The following is an 18852-nucleotide window of genomic DNA, read 5'->3' on the forward strand; positions in this document are numbered from 1 at the left end:
CAAACAATCCTTTGTATTCTGTTTCCTTCCATTTCCTTTGCTGTGTTTTCTCTCACTTTCTTCATTTCCTGAGAACAAAGTTTGGTGGGATCAATTTTTTCTCCCTAAATTAAAGACCGAACCTATGTTTGCTACAGTGAGTTTAGTGTATTCATGAAACTAAAACGGTATTCAGAGACATAGATTGTGGGGGGTTGTCATACTGCTCTACATGCACATTTCATGAAGTCATCATACAGTGTGTATTAACATTCTTGAAGTGCTGCTTGGTGGGTGCAGGCCTTTTGAATCAATCATGTGTTTGATGCATATCATCAGGATTGCTCTGTCATTTGATGAATGTAAAGTGTTACTTTCTTACTTATCTGCAGATAGTGGACAAGTCAGCAAAATTTGATGGTTGAGTAGATTAGGACAGTATTTCTGAACCCAAACTATACTGTAAAATGTATTTCTACTGCAGACTGTTAAAGTTGTATAGGTATATGATACAGTGGTGCCTTGGTTAACAACGTCTCAGATAACAACGTACTTGGTTAACAACCCTCGATTATGTGAACCTCTATCCGATCTAAAAAACCGGAATTTTCCGGTCGCACTCAGTCACGCGCGGGAAGACATTGTCGAATAGAGAACAGCCACGCAGCATAGCTGTGAAGCTCAGATATGTTTGACCCATCATAGCCAGCTGTTTACATTTTCCGTTTATTGTTACTTTTCTTGTAGTATACTGTGCTTTATTTTAAAATTTGTGGTTATAAATGCATTTTATGATGAAAATGAGTATTTAAGCATTTATTTTTTATGTGTTGGTTCATATAGACAATAAATCGGCAGGTGCGTGTCACTGTTCATTCGCCATCAAAAGGCAAAATCAAATCTCATCTGTATAATAATCGTTGTATCTATAAGCTGCTAATCAGTGTATGTTACGGTAAGTGCTGTATCTAATATCGTCACCTTACAAGCAAAATGCACTAAGTCAAAAATTGCAGGTTTCGAATTTAACTGTTAACTTTTATTTCAAAAAGTTTTTTTTTTTGAATTTTTATTTTCAGGTGGCGATATGTTCTTTGTATCCCTTGTCTTAGTGTTGTACAATTTGTAATAATACCATATTTTGCGTATCTTTTTTTTTTATTATTGAGTACATTTTTTACCGTGTGACAAAATGGGTCCCAAAAAGAAAGCTAGTGTGGGAAAAAAAAACAGAAAAATTTTCTCTATTGAACAGAAGAAAGAAATAATAGCAAAACATTATGAAGGTGTGAAAGTTATGCAGCTAGCTCGAATATATGAAACCAGTCATTCTACAATATCAACCATTTTGGCTAAGAAAGAAGAACTTATGGTAGCTAAGGTTGCTAAGGGAACTTCAAGGTTGAATGTCAGAGGACTTCTTTTTGAGCAAATGGAAAATCTATTACTAATTTGGATCAAAGAAAGAGAAATGGTGGGTGATACTACATCTCAAAATGCAATCTGTCAGAAAGCTAAATAGATTTATCAAGATTTGAAAAAGAAGACTTTGGGATCAAGTTCTGAGGTAGATGATGATGATTTCAAAGGTAGCAGAGGTTGGTTTGACAACTTTAAAAAAAGAACAGGAATTCATAGTGTGGTCAGACATGGAGAGGCAGCTAGTGCTGACAAAGCAGCAGCAGATAAAGTTGTCAATAGCTTTACAAGAATTTTAGAAGAAGGAGAATACCTACCTCAAGTCTTCAATTGTGATGAGACTGGGTTATTTTGGAAGAAAATGCCCAACAGGACATATCACAAAAGAAGAAAAAACACAAACTGTCAAAGCCTATCTTGAGCAAAACAATCTGCCTCTAAAAGCCATTTTAATCTTGATAATGCACCTGGCCATCCAACGGGCATACAAGAAGAGCTACCAGAGGAATTAGATTTTATCAAGGTGATTTTTCTTCCTCCCAAGACTACATCTCTGATTCAACTATGGATCAGCTGATAATTGCAAATTTTAAAAAACTTTACATAAGGGCACTTTTTACCATGTGCTTTGAAATGTGCGAGGCTACCAACATAACCTAAGAAAATTTTGGAAAGAAGAATTCAACATTGTCATAGCAATTAGGCTAATTGTAAAGGCTTGGCAAGAAGTAACAATGAAATGTCTCAAAGCAGCATGGAGGAAATGGTGTCCTTCCTTTGGTAATGAAGAAACTTCAGATGAAGGATACAAATTGGTAAAGGATATTGTGGCAACTGCTCATGATCTTAACTTGGAAGTAGAGGAAGAAGATGTTGAAGAATTATTGGAGATGCATGACCAAGATCTGACTACTGACGAGCTAAAAGAACTTTTCAAGCAGCAATGTGAAGAAAAGGAAATGAAAATTTCATCTGAAGATGAGGATGGAGAGAAAGAACAGATTATGACTGATGAAATCAAAAATGTTTTGGCAAAGTGGGAGGAAGTTCAAAATGTTGTTATGAAATGGAATCCAAACAAATCTGAGGTTATTAGAACTGCAGATCTATTTAATGAAAAGTCCATGCAGTTTTTTAGAAACATTTTAAAAAAGAGACAGAAGCAAACAACCCTAGACATGTTTTTTTTACAGGTCCATTTGTCAAACTCCGAAGTGAGCCCAATTGTCCTTCTGGTGAAAATTGATAATTAAAAACTGTTTTCATGAACAATTCATTTTATTAATGTTAATTTTTTTGTAGCAAATACATATACTGTACTGTATAATAAATAAATTATATTTACCATATTTTTATGACATTTTAAATGAGTTTTATCTGCATTTTTAATATGTACTATGGTTGTGGGGAGGAGCTGGAACTTCTTCTTCTTCTTATTGTGCTATCTTCTATCGAAGGTCAGCGACCATCTTGGCGAACAAACTGCGGTCTTGTGCTAATCTGAGCAGTTGTGCACTGCTCTTTCTTGTCCACGTCTTGATGTTGTCAAACAATGATATTCTTTTTCTTCCTCTAGTTCCTTTGCCATCAATTCTTCCTACCAAAATAGTTTGTAGAAGTTGGTGTTTGCTGTTTCTCATGATGTGGCCAAGATATGATGTTTTTCGTTTCTTGATTATTTGTACAAGATGTTTAGCTTTGCCAATGGATTTTAAGACCTCTTCATTTGTAATTTTTTCTGTCCATGATATCTTTAGCATTCTTCTGTATAGCCACATCTCAAAGGCTTCGATTTTCTTGATGGTTGTCGCCTTCAATGTCCATGTTTCAACTCCATAGAGCAGAATAGACCACACGTAACATTTCAGCATTCGGCATCTGACTTCCATGTTTAGGTCTTTATTGCAGAATAGTGTTCTCATTTTCATGAAGGACTGCCGTGCAACTTCAATCCTTGTCTTTATATCTATTTCTGGATCCCACCGTTCATTAAGCCAACAACCAAGATATTTATATCTTGACACTTGATCAATATTTTTCCCATTGAGTGTCAGTTTCATTGATGAGGCTGGATGTTTGCTGATGAGCATGTATTTTGTCTTGTTGATGTTTATATTTATTCCCATTCTTTAGCTTTCTATGTATACTCTGTCAATGAGTTTTTGGAGATCCATAATGTTATCTGCAATTAGCACGGTGTCATCTGCATATCGTAGGTTGTTAACAATCTTTCCATTTATTGTGATTCCCTCTGGACATTCTTCCAATGCTTTTTTAAAGATTACCTCTGCGTATATGTTGAACAGGAGTGGTGAGAGCACACATCCTTGTCTCACTCCTCTTTTGATGTTAATATCACTGGTGGTAATGTTGTCTAATTGAACGGTAGCTGACTGATTCCAATACAGATTTGTTATTAGTCTTATGTCTTGTTCGTCAAGCCTTGTTTGTTGAAGGACTTCTATTAAGTTAGTGTGTCTGACTTTGTCGAATGCTTTTTCAAAATCTATGAAACACATAAAGACAGATTTCTGTTTTTCTATGCATTTTTGTATCAATATTTGGGTACAGAAAAGGGCCTCTCTAGTACCAAAACCATTCCGAAAGCCGAATTGTGTTTCACTTAGAGTTTCTTCACTTTTTCTATAAATGCGATTCTGAATTACTTTCAAAAATATTTTTAATGTTTGGCTCATTAGACTAATAAGTCGGAAGTCACCACAGGAATTCGCTTTGGGTTTCTTTGGGATAGTTATAAATGTAGATTTGAGCCAATCCGATGGAAATTCATCACTTTCATATATTTCATTAAATAGTTTTTCAAGAAGTTTGATGTTATCTGGTTCTATTAATTTTAAAAATTCTGTTTGCACACCATCTGGTCCACTGGCTTTTCCTGTTTTACTTCTTCGTATAGCATTCTTTATTTCGCATTTCATGATTGCTGGTCCTTGAATGTTATCTTTTATATTTATAGGCTTCTGTCTAGTATCATTGAAAAGTTTTGTTACATATTTTATCCAAATCTGTGCTTTATTCTCTTCTTCTAGAACTATTTTTCCATTTTCGTCTCTTAGAGAGACTATTTGCTTTTTCCTCAGTTTTTCGGAAATTTCGTTGATTTTCTTATACAGATTGAAATTATCATGTTTCTTCTGAAGCAGTTCAATTTCAGTACATAAATTTTTCATCCAATTTTCCTTGGCTTCTTTTATTTTTTTCTTGATGATGTTATGTGTTTCTGTATACCTGGCTAGGTCTTTGTTTTTGTACATTCTTCTTGTATCAATAAGAGAAAGAATCTCATCTGTCATCCATTCCTGTTGTTTTATATTATTCACATAACCTACTTCTTCAATACTTGTTGTTACGATGGCATTCTTTAAGCTATTCCGAAGAGATTCCACACTTTTATTTTCTTCTATGTTAATCTGTTGTAATCGCAGGTTAAGCTGTGTCTTGGCACTCTTATTTATGTTCGGGTCTTTCAGTTTTTCTACATCAATTTTCTTTTTCTTCTTTGGAGCTGGAACAAATTAATCGATTTTCATTTAAATCTTATGGGGAATCGCGCCTTGGATAACGACGGTAATCCTGGAATGGATTACCATCGTTAACCAAGGCACCACTGTATGGTTAAAATCATAGAGTTATAGAATTAAAAAAAAAAGTACGCTGTTAATATATAGGTATTATTTCTGGGAAAATTCCCATGTTATTCCTCTAAGTAAATATTATTTTTATGGCTATTTAGCCTATTTTTGTTTATGAGTACCCCTTTTTTATAATGTCATTGGCTTTTTACTCAAATTTTAGGGCATTACTGATGTTTTATATGGACAGAAGTATGAAAAATATATACGAAGAAAAAACTGGACATACCTTTGTGGGATGTTGCTGGCTGTGTTCTTTTTCAGTGGCATCCCAGCATATGGTGATATACATGCATTGTTGAAGGAAGGAAGTATGACTGAATGCCGAAGGGGGGGGGTCGGAAAAGTGACATTGAAAGATGTTGGAGAATTATTGGTGAGACAAGAGGTATGTGAACTTTTTTGAAAAACCCGGGTTTTATATTTTTTAAATTATTAAAGGTGGGTAGAGAATACTTTGGGATGGGGATGAACATATAATAGAAATTTTTGGGGGTGAACATAGAAAATTTAGTGTTCACCCCCATCTCAAAGTATTCCTGCCCACCTTTAATAATTTAAAAAATATATAAAAAAATGGGTTTTTTAAAAAAGGTTCAAAAAAGTTCACATACCTCTTGCCTCACCAATAATTCTCCAACATCTCTCAAACCCCACTTTTCCAACTGCCCCCCCCCCCACACACACACATTCAGCCATACACCGGGATGCCACTAAAAAAAAAGACAGCCAACAACATCCCACAAAGGTATGTCCAGTTTTTTTCTTCCTATATATTCTTCATATATATCTGCCCATATAAAACATCAGTAATGTCCTAAAATTTGAGTAAAAAAGCCAATGACATTTATAAAAAAAAAGGGGTACTCCTAAACAAAAATAGGCTAAATAGCCACAAAAATAATAGTACACTGTTAGTCTTGTTTTGTTAATCTCTTATATGACAAACAAATATCCACGAATCCCAACATTAAGAAATTATTCTTAATAGATATATATTTCACAAAATACTTAAGACTCGTTTTCATAAGAAATTACATGTGAAGATGAATAGTGTTAGTTTTTCTGTCCTTGGAATTAGATGTGACTGCAGCATCCTATTTCTTTGCTTTCTTTTCTTTGTTTTTATTATTGTCTAAATGAGAAATGTTGCTAAAGCATGTTGCCAATCCTTGCTCATTCATTCACTTTTATACCTTCCACTTTCCATGCCAAAAAACTTCTTATTTCCTTATTCCCCACTCTTGTGCATTTTCAGAAGATGGCTCCCTTGTTGCTTCACTTTGTTTATATTCTTTAAACATTCTCTCCAGTATCTACCATAGATACTGGAGACAGCGTATGTCTCAATAATATTAATCTTCTAAAACTGTATATGTCCTCAATCTATCCACATAGATGCCATTCCAGTTCTGATATCATTTTTTTTTAAAATCACCTACTCTAAATTGTTACATATTCCTGTGAACAGTATCTTAGTGCAATTGAGTAAATATGACCTGATCAAAATTTTATGTGATTGACTGCTGCATCCATTTTTGCTTTCTCTATCCACCATTATTCCAAGATTCCTTGCCTCCACTTTCAGTACAGTTTCACTAACAGAATATGCATCTGTAGATCTTGGAGTTCAAAAAGCTTAGCAACATTATAGTGGTATCTCCATTAATTCACTCACTCACATATATCCAGCTTATTTAAGTTCTTCTGGAGAGTTGCAAATAAAGTAGCAGCTTTTCAGGAGAACTTAATATTAGGAATGGTGCTTTAGCACCATTCCTAATATAGTTGAATAAGGTAATAAAATTTTGTTAACTTCATCAAATTAATTACTGATTTATAATTGTAAATCTGAAAATAGCTAGAAGTTTTTTTCTTCTTTGGCATCTGTGAGGATGTTTGTTTAGCAGGTTCACAAATTTTGCCACATGAGTCTTTTTATAGTGAAAAGTAGCCATTCAACGTTCAGGAAAGTACTCCAAGTGTTTACAGATAATGCATGTTACTTTCATCAAGTAACTCCAAAGATGTTGAGGGATAGTGCTCAAGTGCCAATCGTCTCTGTAGCAATTGGAAGAATGACTGTACGTTGTGCTCTTCAATTGGAAAAAGTCCAAGTTTGATTCTTGTTGCAACGAGAGGAATCTTTATATAGGCTTTTTCAGTTGAAGGTTAGTTAGCTGACTTCATACAGAGGTAGCAGGGTTTTTACTCCCATAAATTTGGGTTTTTCATCGGCCTCAAGAACACATGCAATTTACAGACAAAAAAAAAATACTGGTGGGCATTGGTGTAGGTGATGATGGTAGTGTCAGTTTGCTGTAGTTGGTGCATCAAGTGGTGGAGAAGGAGAGTTTGAAGTAGGTGTCCTACCTCGATGAGGCTTTGGACTCCTTGGTGGTGTCACGTAATAATAATAATAGTACAAAAGTAATGCTATATATTTATTTTGATTTATTTTTTTTCTTAGAAAGCACAATTTATTTGGCAGTGGCTTTTATATGGATTAATCTTCCATCATTGTTGAGTATTCAGTCATTTTTCAGTAATCTATCATTCCTTATACATTTGGCATTCCTAATTGAATGGCATACTTTACTCTTTCAGAATTCTGACAGAGAATTCTACTTCACGAAGACTTGCTTTAGCTGCTCATTGTCTACAAAATGGTATCCTTTGGGTGCATCCTTCAGGCCAAACAGGTGGTTTTCAGAGGATACCAGATCTGGAGATATGGGAAAGATCAGTCCAATGAAATGTTGCCATTGCATTCTTGTGCACAAGCTTGTGTGAGAACAGTGTCGTGGAAGACAACCTCAGTTTTATTTCTAGTGGGCGAGACTCTAAGGCTGAGTTTCTTCGATTTATCTCCTTGTTATTGTTCTGAATTGATTGTGGAGTCTCTTCAGAAAAGTCCACAAGCAAGGCCCCATCTTTGCCCTAGAACATAGTTGCCATGACTTTGTGTTTTGAATTTTTTCTTGTGCGGTGATCTGAGATGATGCTCGTTGACTCCCTTCATTTCAGGGTTGTAATTGTGAACCCTGTGTCATCACCTGTGACTATGTGGGACAGGAGAACTTCTCCTCTATTCTCTAAGTGGTAAAGAAGTTCCATACAGATGACTTTCCTGACTTGTTTTTGTTCATTGCTCAGCATTTTTGGGATCCATTGTGTGCAGATCTTGTAGCTAAGATCTATAATGATGGTCATCATTACCACTGCTGGTTTTGTGTTATCAGCTATTGCACAATTTGAGAATTATGTAATTATCCTTACTTGATCAGCACATTAATGCCACGCTTGTCCCTTTTTCACTGTCTGCTCAGAAGTACCATCTCCATACATTGTTTTTAGGCAGGTTTGCATTTCTATGGATTTGCATCTTCAACAGTATGGAATTCAGTCACCACTCTCTGCTTCCTACAATACTCCCATAACAGCTGCCAATTTGAATTAATCATGTTCTGTGTTCATGTGACTTTTTTGCACTTTTCACTGGGGGGGGGGATTGGAGACTATACACTTTGTGTGATGTGTAATGCTTTCTGCTATGCTTGAATCAAAAGAAAAATAAACAGAAAAATGGGAGGCATTATTTTCATTTTGTCCTTTGTGCTATCTTCCTTTTTATTTGGTAATACACCATATCTCTGTGCAAAGCCATTGATCACAGTATTGGTTTTGAACTTGACTTCTTAAGCAGCGATTTTTGAGTAGTCAAACTTGGATCCTACTATGGTAGATATTCTTATATTTTCCTGCTTTTAATGACTTAGTTCTGATTTCTGCAGAGCATACCAACTTGCTAAAAACATCAGTGGAAAATATTTTAAATTTCTCTTTATATTTTCACATATCAAGGATATTTTCAGTAACTTTTGTTTGATTTGGATACATGTAGCTAAGATTTTTCAACCGTGTAGGCCTAGCCCTTCCCTTGCAAAGCTTTTTTCATTGCAAAATCAATTATAAGGCTAAATTCAGCAAGTTCTCCAGGAGAGTATATAGAGAAAAATGTAAGAAAGAAAAACAACATGTAAAAAGTAGCTAAACAAAAGTCACAGAATGACTTTAAGAATATAGAGATAAATATCAGGAAGATGGCAAAATGTTTGAACTATTGATAAAAAACTCAGAAATCGAAAGGAATCAGTTGATAAAGGTGATATCAAAACTAAGGACAGTTATTCTGGATGTCTGTGTAATTACTGTGAAAGATCATTAAACGAAATGAGGTGACAGAACAGTGTAAGAAAATATGCAATCGAGAGGTATGCAATCAGGAATGCATATCAGCACCTGAGGTAGAAAAGGCAGTCAAAACCTAAAATGTGAAAGGCAGCTGGAGAGTGCAATAGAACACTAGAAATGCTCAAAATCATTGAAATATTATAAGGATTTAAGTTTTCTAGTGCTGGAAAAGACATATGACAATGTGCCAAGAGGCTTATTTTCAAAACATTTGTAAAGCATTATACAAAGCAATCGCATAGTCTATGTTTAAGTTATAAGGTTAGCAGTTAGAATTGAAAGAAATACAGGAAGATGGTTTCATATAAAATCGGGTATACAACAAGGGTGCAACACTTTTTGAATCTTGTTCTTCATTTATGTGGATTACGTTATAAAAGAAAGTGGAATAATGCTTGATACCAAAATTGAAGATATCTAACTTAGCTCTCTTTGCTTTAATGCAGATGTTATCCTTTTAAATAAATCCTTTACAAGTCTTCAGCAATTATTCAATTTAGTTATTCCATAACTAAATTGAATAATTGCTTAACAGATTTGATAATAAGATCAGCTGTAAAAAGCAAACTATGAAAATAAGCAGGAACATTAAAAACACAAGTGCATCCTGAATACGAAACCTACAGAGCAAATAAAACATTTCAGCAAGCATAATTTCTAGTGCAAGCTAAATATGAAATAGACAATCGAATAAGCAAAGCTGCTATTGTGAAGAGTCAACTAAATAAATTTTTATGGAATACGAATAAATCAGTCAAAACAGTAAACTATCTGTATACAAGACAGTTTTCAAACCAAAAAACTACTTCATGTGCAAACTTTGTGTGCTCAAATTTGGATAAAGGATTAAACAAGAATATAGTTTCTTGTCAAGTTTAATTCATACCAGTTTTCTCTTTTGGATCTGGGAGCTGAGTTAGAAATAAAACATTTAATTAAAGACTGGAGAACACAGATATGAGAGTTATAAAAAAAAAAAAATTAGGGAAGAGTTGATTGCATCAATGGCAGAATCATATTAAAGATGAAGATATTAGGAAAGAACTTGAGAGTGTTAGCATTCAGAACTTTTGAGTAGAGCTAATCTCTGTGGATATGATCACTTAAATGGAATAGTAAAGGAAAGGTTGGCAAAACAGGTGTTTGATTGCAGGAAAAATATTGAGTGGAAGATTAAGGTGGATTGATGCATTAAGAAGTGCTTTAGAAGACATAAGATCTGATGATACTTGAGCTCTGGCAGATGATACGCTAGTTTGGGAGAAATTTTGTTAGCAAATTAGCACTATATGAAGAATTTACATTATTATTATTATTATCATACTAGCCTGTACATCCCTTGAGGATACTTATCAGGAATTTGATGTATTTGATGATGATGACAGATATTGCAAAAATGATTAAAATACAGAATTAATGTATAGCTGGTGCTGCTGTAAGCAAATGTGATGTTATTTATGTTAAATTTGTAATGAGAACATGTATAATATTGTCTTCTGGGAGGATATAGGCATTTGATTAAACGACTCTGCACTTTCAGGTCAGAAAATAGATATTATTTTGGAGATAAGCTCACATCATCTGGGCCAGAAAGGCTACTGAAATAATGGAAAAACAAATTGCTGTATAATGCATTGCACACAGCAGGTGATGAATTTGGGTGTGCTAATGTGTTGATACAGCAGAGTTGAAGAGTAGCTTGTACATGTACAAATTATTGATGGATAAAGTCAGCATTTTGTATAATTATTTTTCTCATTTAGTAAAGATAAAGGCTTTTTTAGTCAATATAGAATTACAGATTTATTTGAGAAACGAAGTTTATTGATGCTGATGTAATGAACTCAAATACTCAGTTAGACCATCTCTTTATCTTGCAGTATATTCTCATTTATAAATGAAATTAGAAAACTTCAGTTAAATATATATATATATATATATATATATATATATATATAGAATACAAGGGATTAAGGATTGGAAGATGTGCTGTAGATCTTCATGACATTTATATTACACAGTATTATTAGCTGGTGTTAATATTATTGTTGTATAGATTGCAGCCAACTGTTTGATTCCACAGATAGGAAAAAATTAATGGCAATATTAGACCTCAAAACATTTGATTTCTGAAATATCTTAATTTATAACAAAAACTATATAAAGATACAATATCATTTGTAACATTCATTAGTATAACATTTCAAAGTGGAAAGAGGCTTAATTCATTCAACTTTCAGGTAAGTTGAATGAATAAGTTGAACAGCAATCTAAGCTACAATTTGCCTGATTCCCATAGCGCAGTAATCCAACAGTGGCGCTCTATAATTAGCTGTCACACACATTCAACTCATGTCAACAGTAGCACGTGGTCACCTATTCAAATATGACTGTTACTATTCTGCTTTTTTTATTAAGCTGGAAAGTCTATGTTTTTTACCTTGTTATTTTTATGTCTTATGTTATTTCTTACTCACCTGAAGAAGTCGGAACACCGATGAAACTATTCACGATTTATTAAAGTTTTTTTTTATACTTTCTCAGTTTCTAGTCAGTTAAATTTTAATTTTATATATATATATACACGCATACGCATACTATTTTTTTTTAATAGGAATTATTCATCACTTATGAAATCTGAGAACATGCAGTCTAATCAGGTATGTATGTCTTATTTCTTTTAACAATGAATTAAAAGTAATAACTAAAGGGAAAAAATATAAAGAAATAAATAAAACCATTGAAGTGAAACACATGGTTCTGAATGAATTGGACAACCTATTTAAAGTAAAAAAAAAAAAAAACATTCTGTGGAATGTAAAAAATATCGAACATAATTAGGATAAATGTGGGGGATCTGATGAAATCTAACTGCTTTCCAAAGTTATTGCAGAAAACAGACTGGTAGTGACATTATTAGTATTGATGTAACTTTTTTAACAGTATTACAAATACCAAACAAAGTACTAAATTATAAAAGGCTATTGATTGGATTATCGACTTATATTTTGCTGGATTTCAAATCGGCATCCTCAAAGCAAAACAATGTTACAGTTTATACACAATGATTGAGTGAAACAATTTAAATTGTAACTTACAAAAAATCTAAAGTTCTTATTTGACACTCTCTGATGTTGCATAAAATAAGTTATTTCAGTTGTGTAAGAGTCAGAGTAGATGTTAGAATGGTCATAAAAGACTGTAAAAACCATAAATTCATTCAAAGGATGGATGTTAATTTTGTGTAAATGTTGAGCACAGTTGGAAGGATAACATCACGCCTGGCCGACCTATTGTCATCTAAGCTACTCAGGATTTCTTCATCTCCTCTGGCGAAAGGCCAGAGGAGACATACAGCGGGTGGTTTATTTATTTATTTTTATATAGTTGGAAGGTGATTTGCTTTATCTACAGTAGTTAGAGGAGATAAAGAAGGTGTCATGAGATATGCTTTCTTCTTTTCTTTCACTGCCTCTTTAACTTCCTATGTCCAACATGGAGTTCTGATTTTTCAATCCTTGCAGACAACCTCACCACATGCCTCTCTGGCTGAATCAATCAGTGTTTTCTTCAGGGCTTGCCACTGAATCTCCAAGGTTTGGTTCCTGTTCTTAAACTCTTTCGTTTTTTCTTGAATAACGTTTGTATATTTTAGTCTACAGTTCACATCTGAAAGCTGCTGAATTTTTATTTGCTTTAAAACTTTCTTACATGTCCTTTTCAATATGAAATTCAATTTTATCTTGCTCAAGACTTAAATGGTGATCACTTCCAATTTCAAATCCTCTGTTCACTATAGTGTCCTGCACCAGAGAGAAAATATCACTATCAACAATAACATAGTCGATGAGACTTTTCTTATTCCTTGCCTCTTCTCTCTATGTGAATTTGTGCACATTTTTATGTTGGAACACAGTGTTAGTAATAACCAGCCCATGTTCTGAGCAGAAATCCAACAGATATTTGCCATTATTATTAGCTTTGCTCTTTTCTCCAAATTTTCCCAGAACATTTTTGTATGTCTGACAATCATTTCTTATTCTGCTATTTAGATCTCCAATAAGGACCAACTTTTCCTTTTTCATTGTGTCAGTTGCTTTCTCTAAAGCCTCAAAAAATTTCTCCACTTCTATCTTAGTAGAACCTTCTGTGGGACCATAGGCACAAATAAGTCTCATTGTCCAGTTCCCTATTCTGATATTTGCCCACATCACTCTACTTGAGACTGCCTGCCATTCAAGAAGATTAGCCTCATGTTTAGTGTTGAATACTATGGCTACTCCTTCTTTACCTTGATTGTCATTGCCTGAATATAATATTTCGTATTTATTGCTCAAAAAGATCTCACCAGTTTTTTTTTTTTTTTTTTTTCCAGTCACCTCTATTATATCGATCTAGTACTTATCCAATTCCTCAGCTAGCTCCATTTCTTTGCCATTCAGGCTTCTTGTGTTGATAATATCGATCTTTAACTCTGGTGATGTTGAGTTGGGGTGTGTTTTCGCTTTTCTTCCAGTAGCTGACTTTTCGCTGTTCGACCTGGTTCCTTGGTGAAAACAATAGGGACCTTGTTTAATCGTGTTATGTCCCAGCCAGCATGAAATTCTGTCATGTTGTACCATCATTTTGTATTTTGGTTTAAGCCAATAAGAATACAATTTGGTTGGCTAAATCCAAAATTGCCAGGCAATCCTCATTCATTCAGTTTACAGGTAGATACCTAACAGGATGCACCACAAGAAGGTGAGGATTGGACATTAGATCAGAAGCTCTAGTCAGTTCTCCGCTTTCCTTTAAAGGCAATGTGGAGGTCTACTCTCATTTATACAGCGTTGACCTTTTAGCACCCCATCTGTAAGTAATCATGGATGTCATTTATGTTGAAGTTTGTCATGGATGAAAGTTTTTTTTTTTTTTAGGGATTCTGCCATGGTTTGTATATTGTGCTTTGTTTGGTTTATTTGTTGGGATTAGTTTTTGAGAGAGGGGACACATGATTGATCCTTGGTTGGATATTCTCTGATGTGGGATGTCCAAATGCAAAAGTTGAACTGCAGTGGACCATAGTTTTGAGATCAGCAGTTGAGATCCCATGTGAAAAAAGGTTCTGGTTTTGCTAATTGTAAAATAGTAGCGATGTCATTTGTTTGCTGAGATCATGAATGGTGAAGTGATTTTTTTTTTTTCTTTCTTTTTTCATCTGATTCACAGTGATGTATTTCTCTCATGTTCAGAATACGTGCCAATGAAATAACAGGTAGCTATATGCAGCTTCTTTTGTGACTGTACAATGAAAAGATCACTATAGGAATAACACTAATTACGCTAATTAGAGAAAAAAATCCTGGCTAGTAGCAGTGTTATATGAAGCTCACCATTACAAGCAACCAAAATTCAAAAACATTCACTTATACCAAATGGAATTTTAGCACATTTCATAATCTGTACCTCAAAATTGTTCATTTCTTTTAATATAGGTGGATATATTTTTAATCGAATCCTGTCCAACAACCACAACTCAGAGCTGTGGTGCCATGTTGGCAAATGTAAAAGGAGGTTGGCACACATATGGTCGAAGGGCAGCTCCATCTAATATTTGCAACTACTGCCTTATATAGATTAATTGCTTGGAACACAATTCTGTTACAAGCAGCACTGTACTATTTAAAAGGAAATGTGAAATTTTAAATTAGAAACTGAACTTTTTTTTTAATTGGACTCCCACACAGTCATTCAATCTAGTATGCTAGCACAGTGGAGGGGAGAAAGATGTTTACTAGCACTTGATTCGAAAACTTACTAATCATACTCTTTAGGAAATATATAAACTCTTATTGAGTATTGAATAGCTACTGTACATCTTGACAAATTTAAAGGAGAGTGGGGCTGTTATGAATGTAAATACTGATGAACAGTGATTCTGGAAATTTCATAAAAATGTAAGCAGCAGAATCTGAATCTGTATTAAAAAGATACTGGCACGAATTGCTGAAAGATGTGTGAGTAACCAACCTAATTGTTTCTTTTGTACTGAGTTAAGTATTTTTATTTTCTTGAAAGTTTATTTTTCACTTGGTTAGACTATAATAAATTTAGTTTAATCCTTTATCCAAGTGTGAGCAAACAAAGTTTGCACCTGAAAGTATCTTCAGGACTGGGGTAAGGTGGTACAACACCAGGCAACTTGTTGCAAAGGTGGAGCAAGATAACATCACTCCTATCTCAGTATCTCCCATAATGCAAAACACATCTCCTTGTATGATATGTATAATGTTATGCATTAAGGGAAGGGCAACTACCCAGACTAGTTTCGACCTTTATTGAGGTCTCTTCAGCTGGAGCCTGGCCGAAGTGGAGATACCAGGCAAAAGCATTAGCAAGGTCATCTCTACCTATAGGAGTTGCCAAACGGTGTGCCACCTTTTTTATTAAATTACTCTGGATTTAAAGAAAGATATTGAAAGTTTATTTTTCACTTGGTTAGACTATAATAAATTTAGTTTAATCCTTTATCCAAGTGTTGTACATTATGGGAGATGCTGAGATAGGAGTGATGTTATTATCTGTTATTTATTATCTGTAAAGCATGTGCATCTCATTATTTGGGTTTATTGTCATTTGTAAAAGCAACCTTTTGACAAGTATCTCACTAAACATCAGTTAGGATTGACTTTGAAGGGTGGAGTAAGAATAGAGGACTAAAGCACTTGACACCATAAGATTCATGCAGTATGAATTATGAAAATTAACAACTTAGGAAAATAATGCATCCGACAATTCAGGGTTTTTGTCGAGTCATTTAGGAATAAATATCAATAAGGATCTAGCCCATTATGGTAAAGGCATTAACAAAGAATGCATCAGTCTTATTAAACTAAATTAATAAGACCGCAGTCTTTCTTTCAAAATACTCAGAAATAACAAAATACAAAATGATATATTAGTGGTTGTATTCTGTTATGATGTTTTATTGGAGGTTTACAAAAGCATAGTCAAGGGCTGGGCTAGTTGTCAGTTTTGCTCACACTTGGATAAAGAATTAAACTAAATTTATTATTTTTATTTTCAGTTAACAGTATTCACTGGCTTTGCAATTTGCATCGAGCTAGCTGGTCAGAAAAGCCTAATACCACTTGAGACAAGAGATAGAACAAAATTTTTGGATGTTAACAAGGCAATGCTTTTAATCTGCTTATGGCACAAAACATTAGTTATCCTAAGAAGTAATTCTTTTATTTTAAGAAAGTAAGATGATTGGAAATTGTCACTGCTAAGACTAGAAGAAAAGAACTATTTTTTGTGAGATATAAGTAGATTGTGAGTATTGCTACTGGTGAAATAAAAAAAAAAAAGTTTATCAGAAATTACTAAATAAAGAGCCGAGGTTTATTAATTGAGTCATTAGTAAAAACTATAGATTGGGTGATAGAACAGTCCTGTAGCATCCCTAGCAAAATTACAATTGAGGATAAATCACTTGACTATCATCATATTACATGTGATGATAGAAAATATGGAGAGATAGTTTTACAATCCAGATGACATATAATAACATATCAAATAAGCCACTTGACATTTTTCCAAACGATTTGATCGTATTTATCCCAAGGTGGGCAGTAGCATTATATTTGTGGCTGTTGATTATTTCTGAGGTTTCCAAGTAGCATAAAAGTTGAATGAATTTGTATACTACATGACAAAAAATTGAAGTGGCTGTAATAGAACAACAATTTAATAGTAAAAATGCCCTTCATGAGTTGGATATAGACTAATTCAAAAACTTCAAGAATACACACCAGTGAAATAGGAGATATTTTAGAGTACCAATTGTCAAAATATCTGGAAAAGGCCTTTCTTTTTTTAAATATCCAGACTAGGTAAGATTTTTCTGATGAAGAATCGAAGAAATTTCTGTGAGTCAGAAATGTATGAATGGGAGGAGAAGTAAAAATTCAGATTTTGGTTTGTGTGTAATGATGCATAGAAATCCTCATGTAAAAAAAGATGGAAAGAGAGGTGGTCAAAATTTAGGGCCACTAGCTATGACCATGCTTTCCAGTGATAAAGCATGGAAAGAATGGTTGCAATGGGAATTTGATGCAAGTTTCCTGCATTTGCCCCTTTCATAATCATATTTGGATATGTTGATAATTTGTTTCCTGATATTTTGAATTATAATATAGACTGTGAGAACTTCAGTGAATAACAATTACAATATATTTTTATTCTTCTCTTGAACAGCCTTTGCACACGTCTTAGAAAATCATGGTTTGAATAAGGGACACGGCATCAGCATAAGAGGTCTCAATGGAAAAGAAGTGGAACCGGAAGAAGTACTGAGTCAATATAATTGGTACTACCAAAATTTCATGATTCTTCTAAGTGCAAATCCAAGATGTTACATTCAGTCAGTAATGATCAAGAAAAGGAAAGAATAGCTATATTACAACACTAAACTTAAGATTATAATCTTTATGGATGGTAGGCAGTATCAAGTAGTGATGTGGGCAAACATCAAAATGGAAAATTGGATAGCAACTTATTTCTACCTATAGTCCCACAGGAAAAGAAAAAAAAAAGGTCTTTGTTGGAGATACAAACGGCAAAGTGGGAAATTAATACCAGGCATATATCCTATGTGGAAAAAAGTGTCTGGGTACCCCATTTTGCAACAAAAATAGAACATTGCAATAGATCACTTGTGTCAGAATTCCTTTAAAACTGTGGGTGAGCTCCTTTAACATCATACAGTACTGTATATTGTCTACTAGTGAGACATAGCCACGTATGTTTATGCTCACTGACTTCCAACAAGGTGTTATTATAGGGTGTCATATCAGCAACCTGTCTGCACTTGTGATTGCAGAAAAATTGCAACACCCACTGTCATCTGCTCAAGACATTATCAGTAAATGGAAATGTGAGGGACTTAAGACTACCAAGATGGTAGTCTTAAGAAACATTCAGGAAGGCTATGTAAATTGATGGAAAGGGACAAGACTGCTCTGAAATGTGGCATCCGTGTGTGCCATCATTCCTCTGCACAAATCAACAAGGAATTGCAGCAGTCAACAGGGGTGAATGTATGCATAAAGACAGTTTGTAAGAAACTGCACAAGTTAAATATCCACGGCCGAGCTGCTGCATATAAGCCGTTAATAACTTGTATGAATGCCAGTAAGCAACTTGCTTTGTGCAAAGAGCATCATCGATGGAAAATAGACTAGTGGAAATGTGGTATCGAGTGACAAATCACGCTACTTGACTTACTTTGACTTATCTAGGCACTATCAGCCTGGTGGGACTTTTGGCCTAAAGTACCATGTGACGCCACTGGGCATGGTCCTCTGCTACTATTCGCCGCGTTTCGGTCTCCAGCCCGACAACCTGCAGGTCCTCCTCTTGATCTGCCCATCTCCTTCTTGGTCTCCCTGGTGACCTCCCTGTTCGGGGTCAGGCCTCCCACACTTGCTTCACAGTCCTTTCGGCGCCCATACGATGCAGGGGCCCCAGCCACTGAAGATGCTTGATGGGCTCGCAGCTCCAT

The 18852-nt window shown here is 34.5% G+C and overlaps 1 protein-coding gene across 1 annotated transcript in view; it reads left to right on the top strand.

Moving 5' to 3' along the window:
* The window catches only part of LOC150095212 (coiled-coil domain-containing protein 25), a 139404-nt gene that overhangs the window by 100104 nt on the left and 20448 nt on the right, over positions 1-18852 (top strand). The window contains exon 7 of the mRNA XM_090410487.1: positions 11920-11965. Coding sequence (XP_090266613.1) covers positions 11920-11965 — 46 coding nt within the window. The remainder of the gene's footprint in view (positions 1-11919; positions 11966-18852) is intronic.

The sequence above is a fragment of the Typopeltis vanoorti genome, chromosome 20, assembly GCF_054136105.1.
Source record: "Typopeltis vanoorti isolate ZY-2024b chromosome 20, IOZ_Tvanoo_1.0, whole genome shotgun sequence".
Classification (NCBI taxonomy): Eukaryota; Metazoa; Arthropoda; class Arachnida; order Uropygi; family Thelyphonidae; genus Typopeltis; species Typopeltis vanoorti.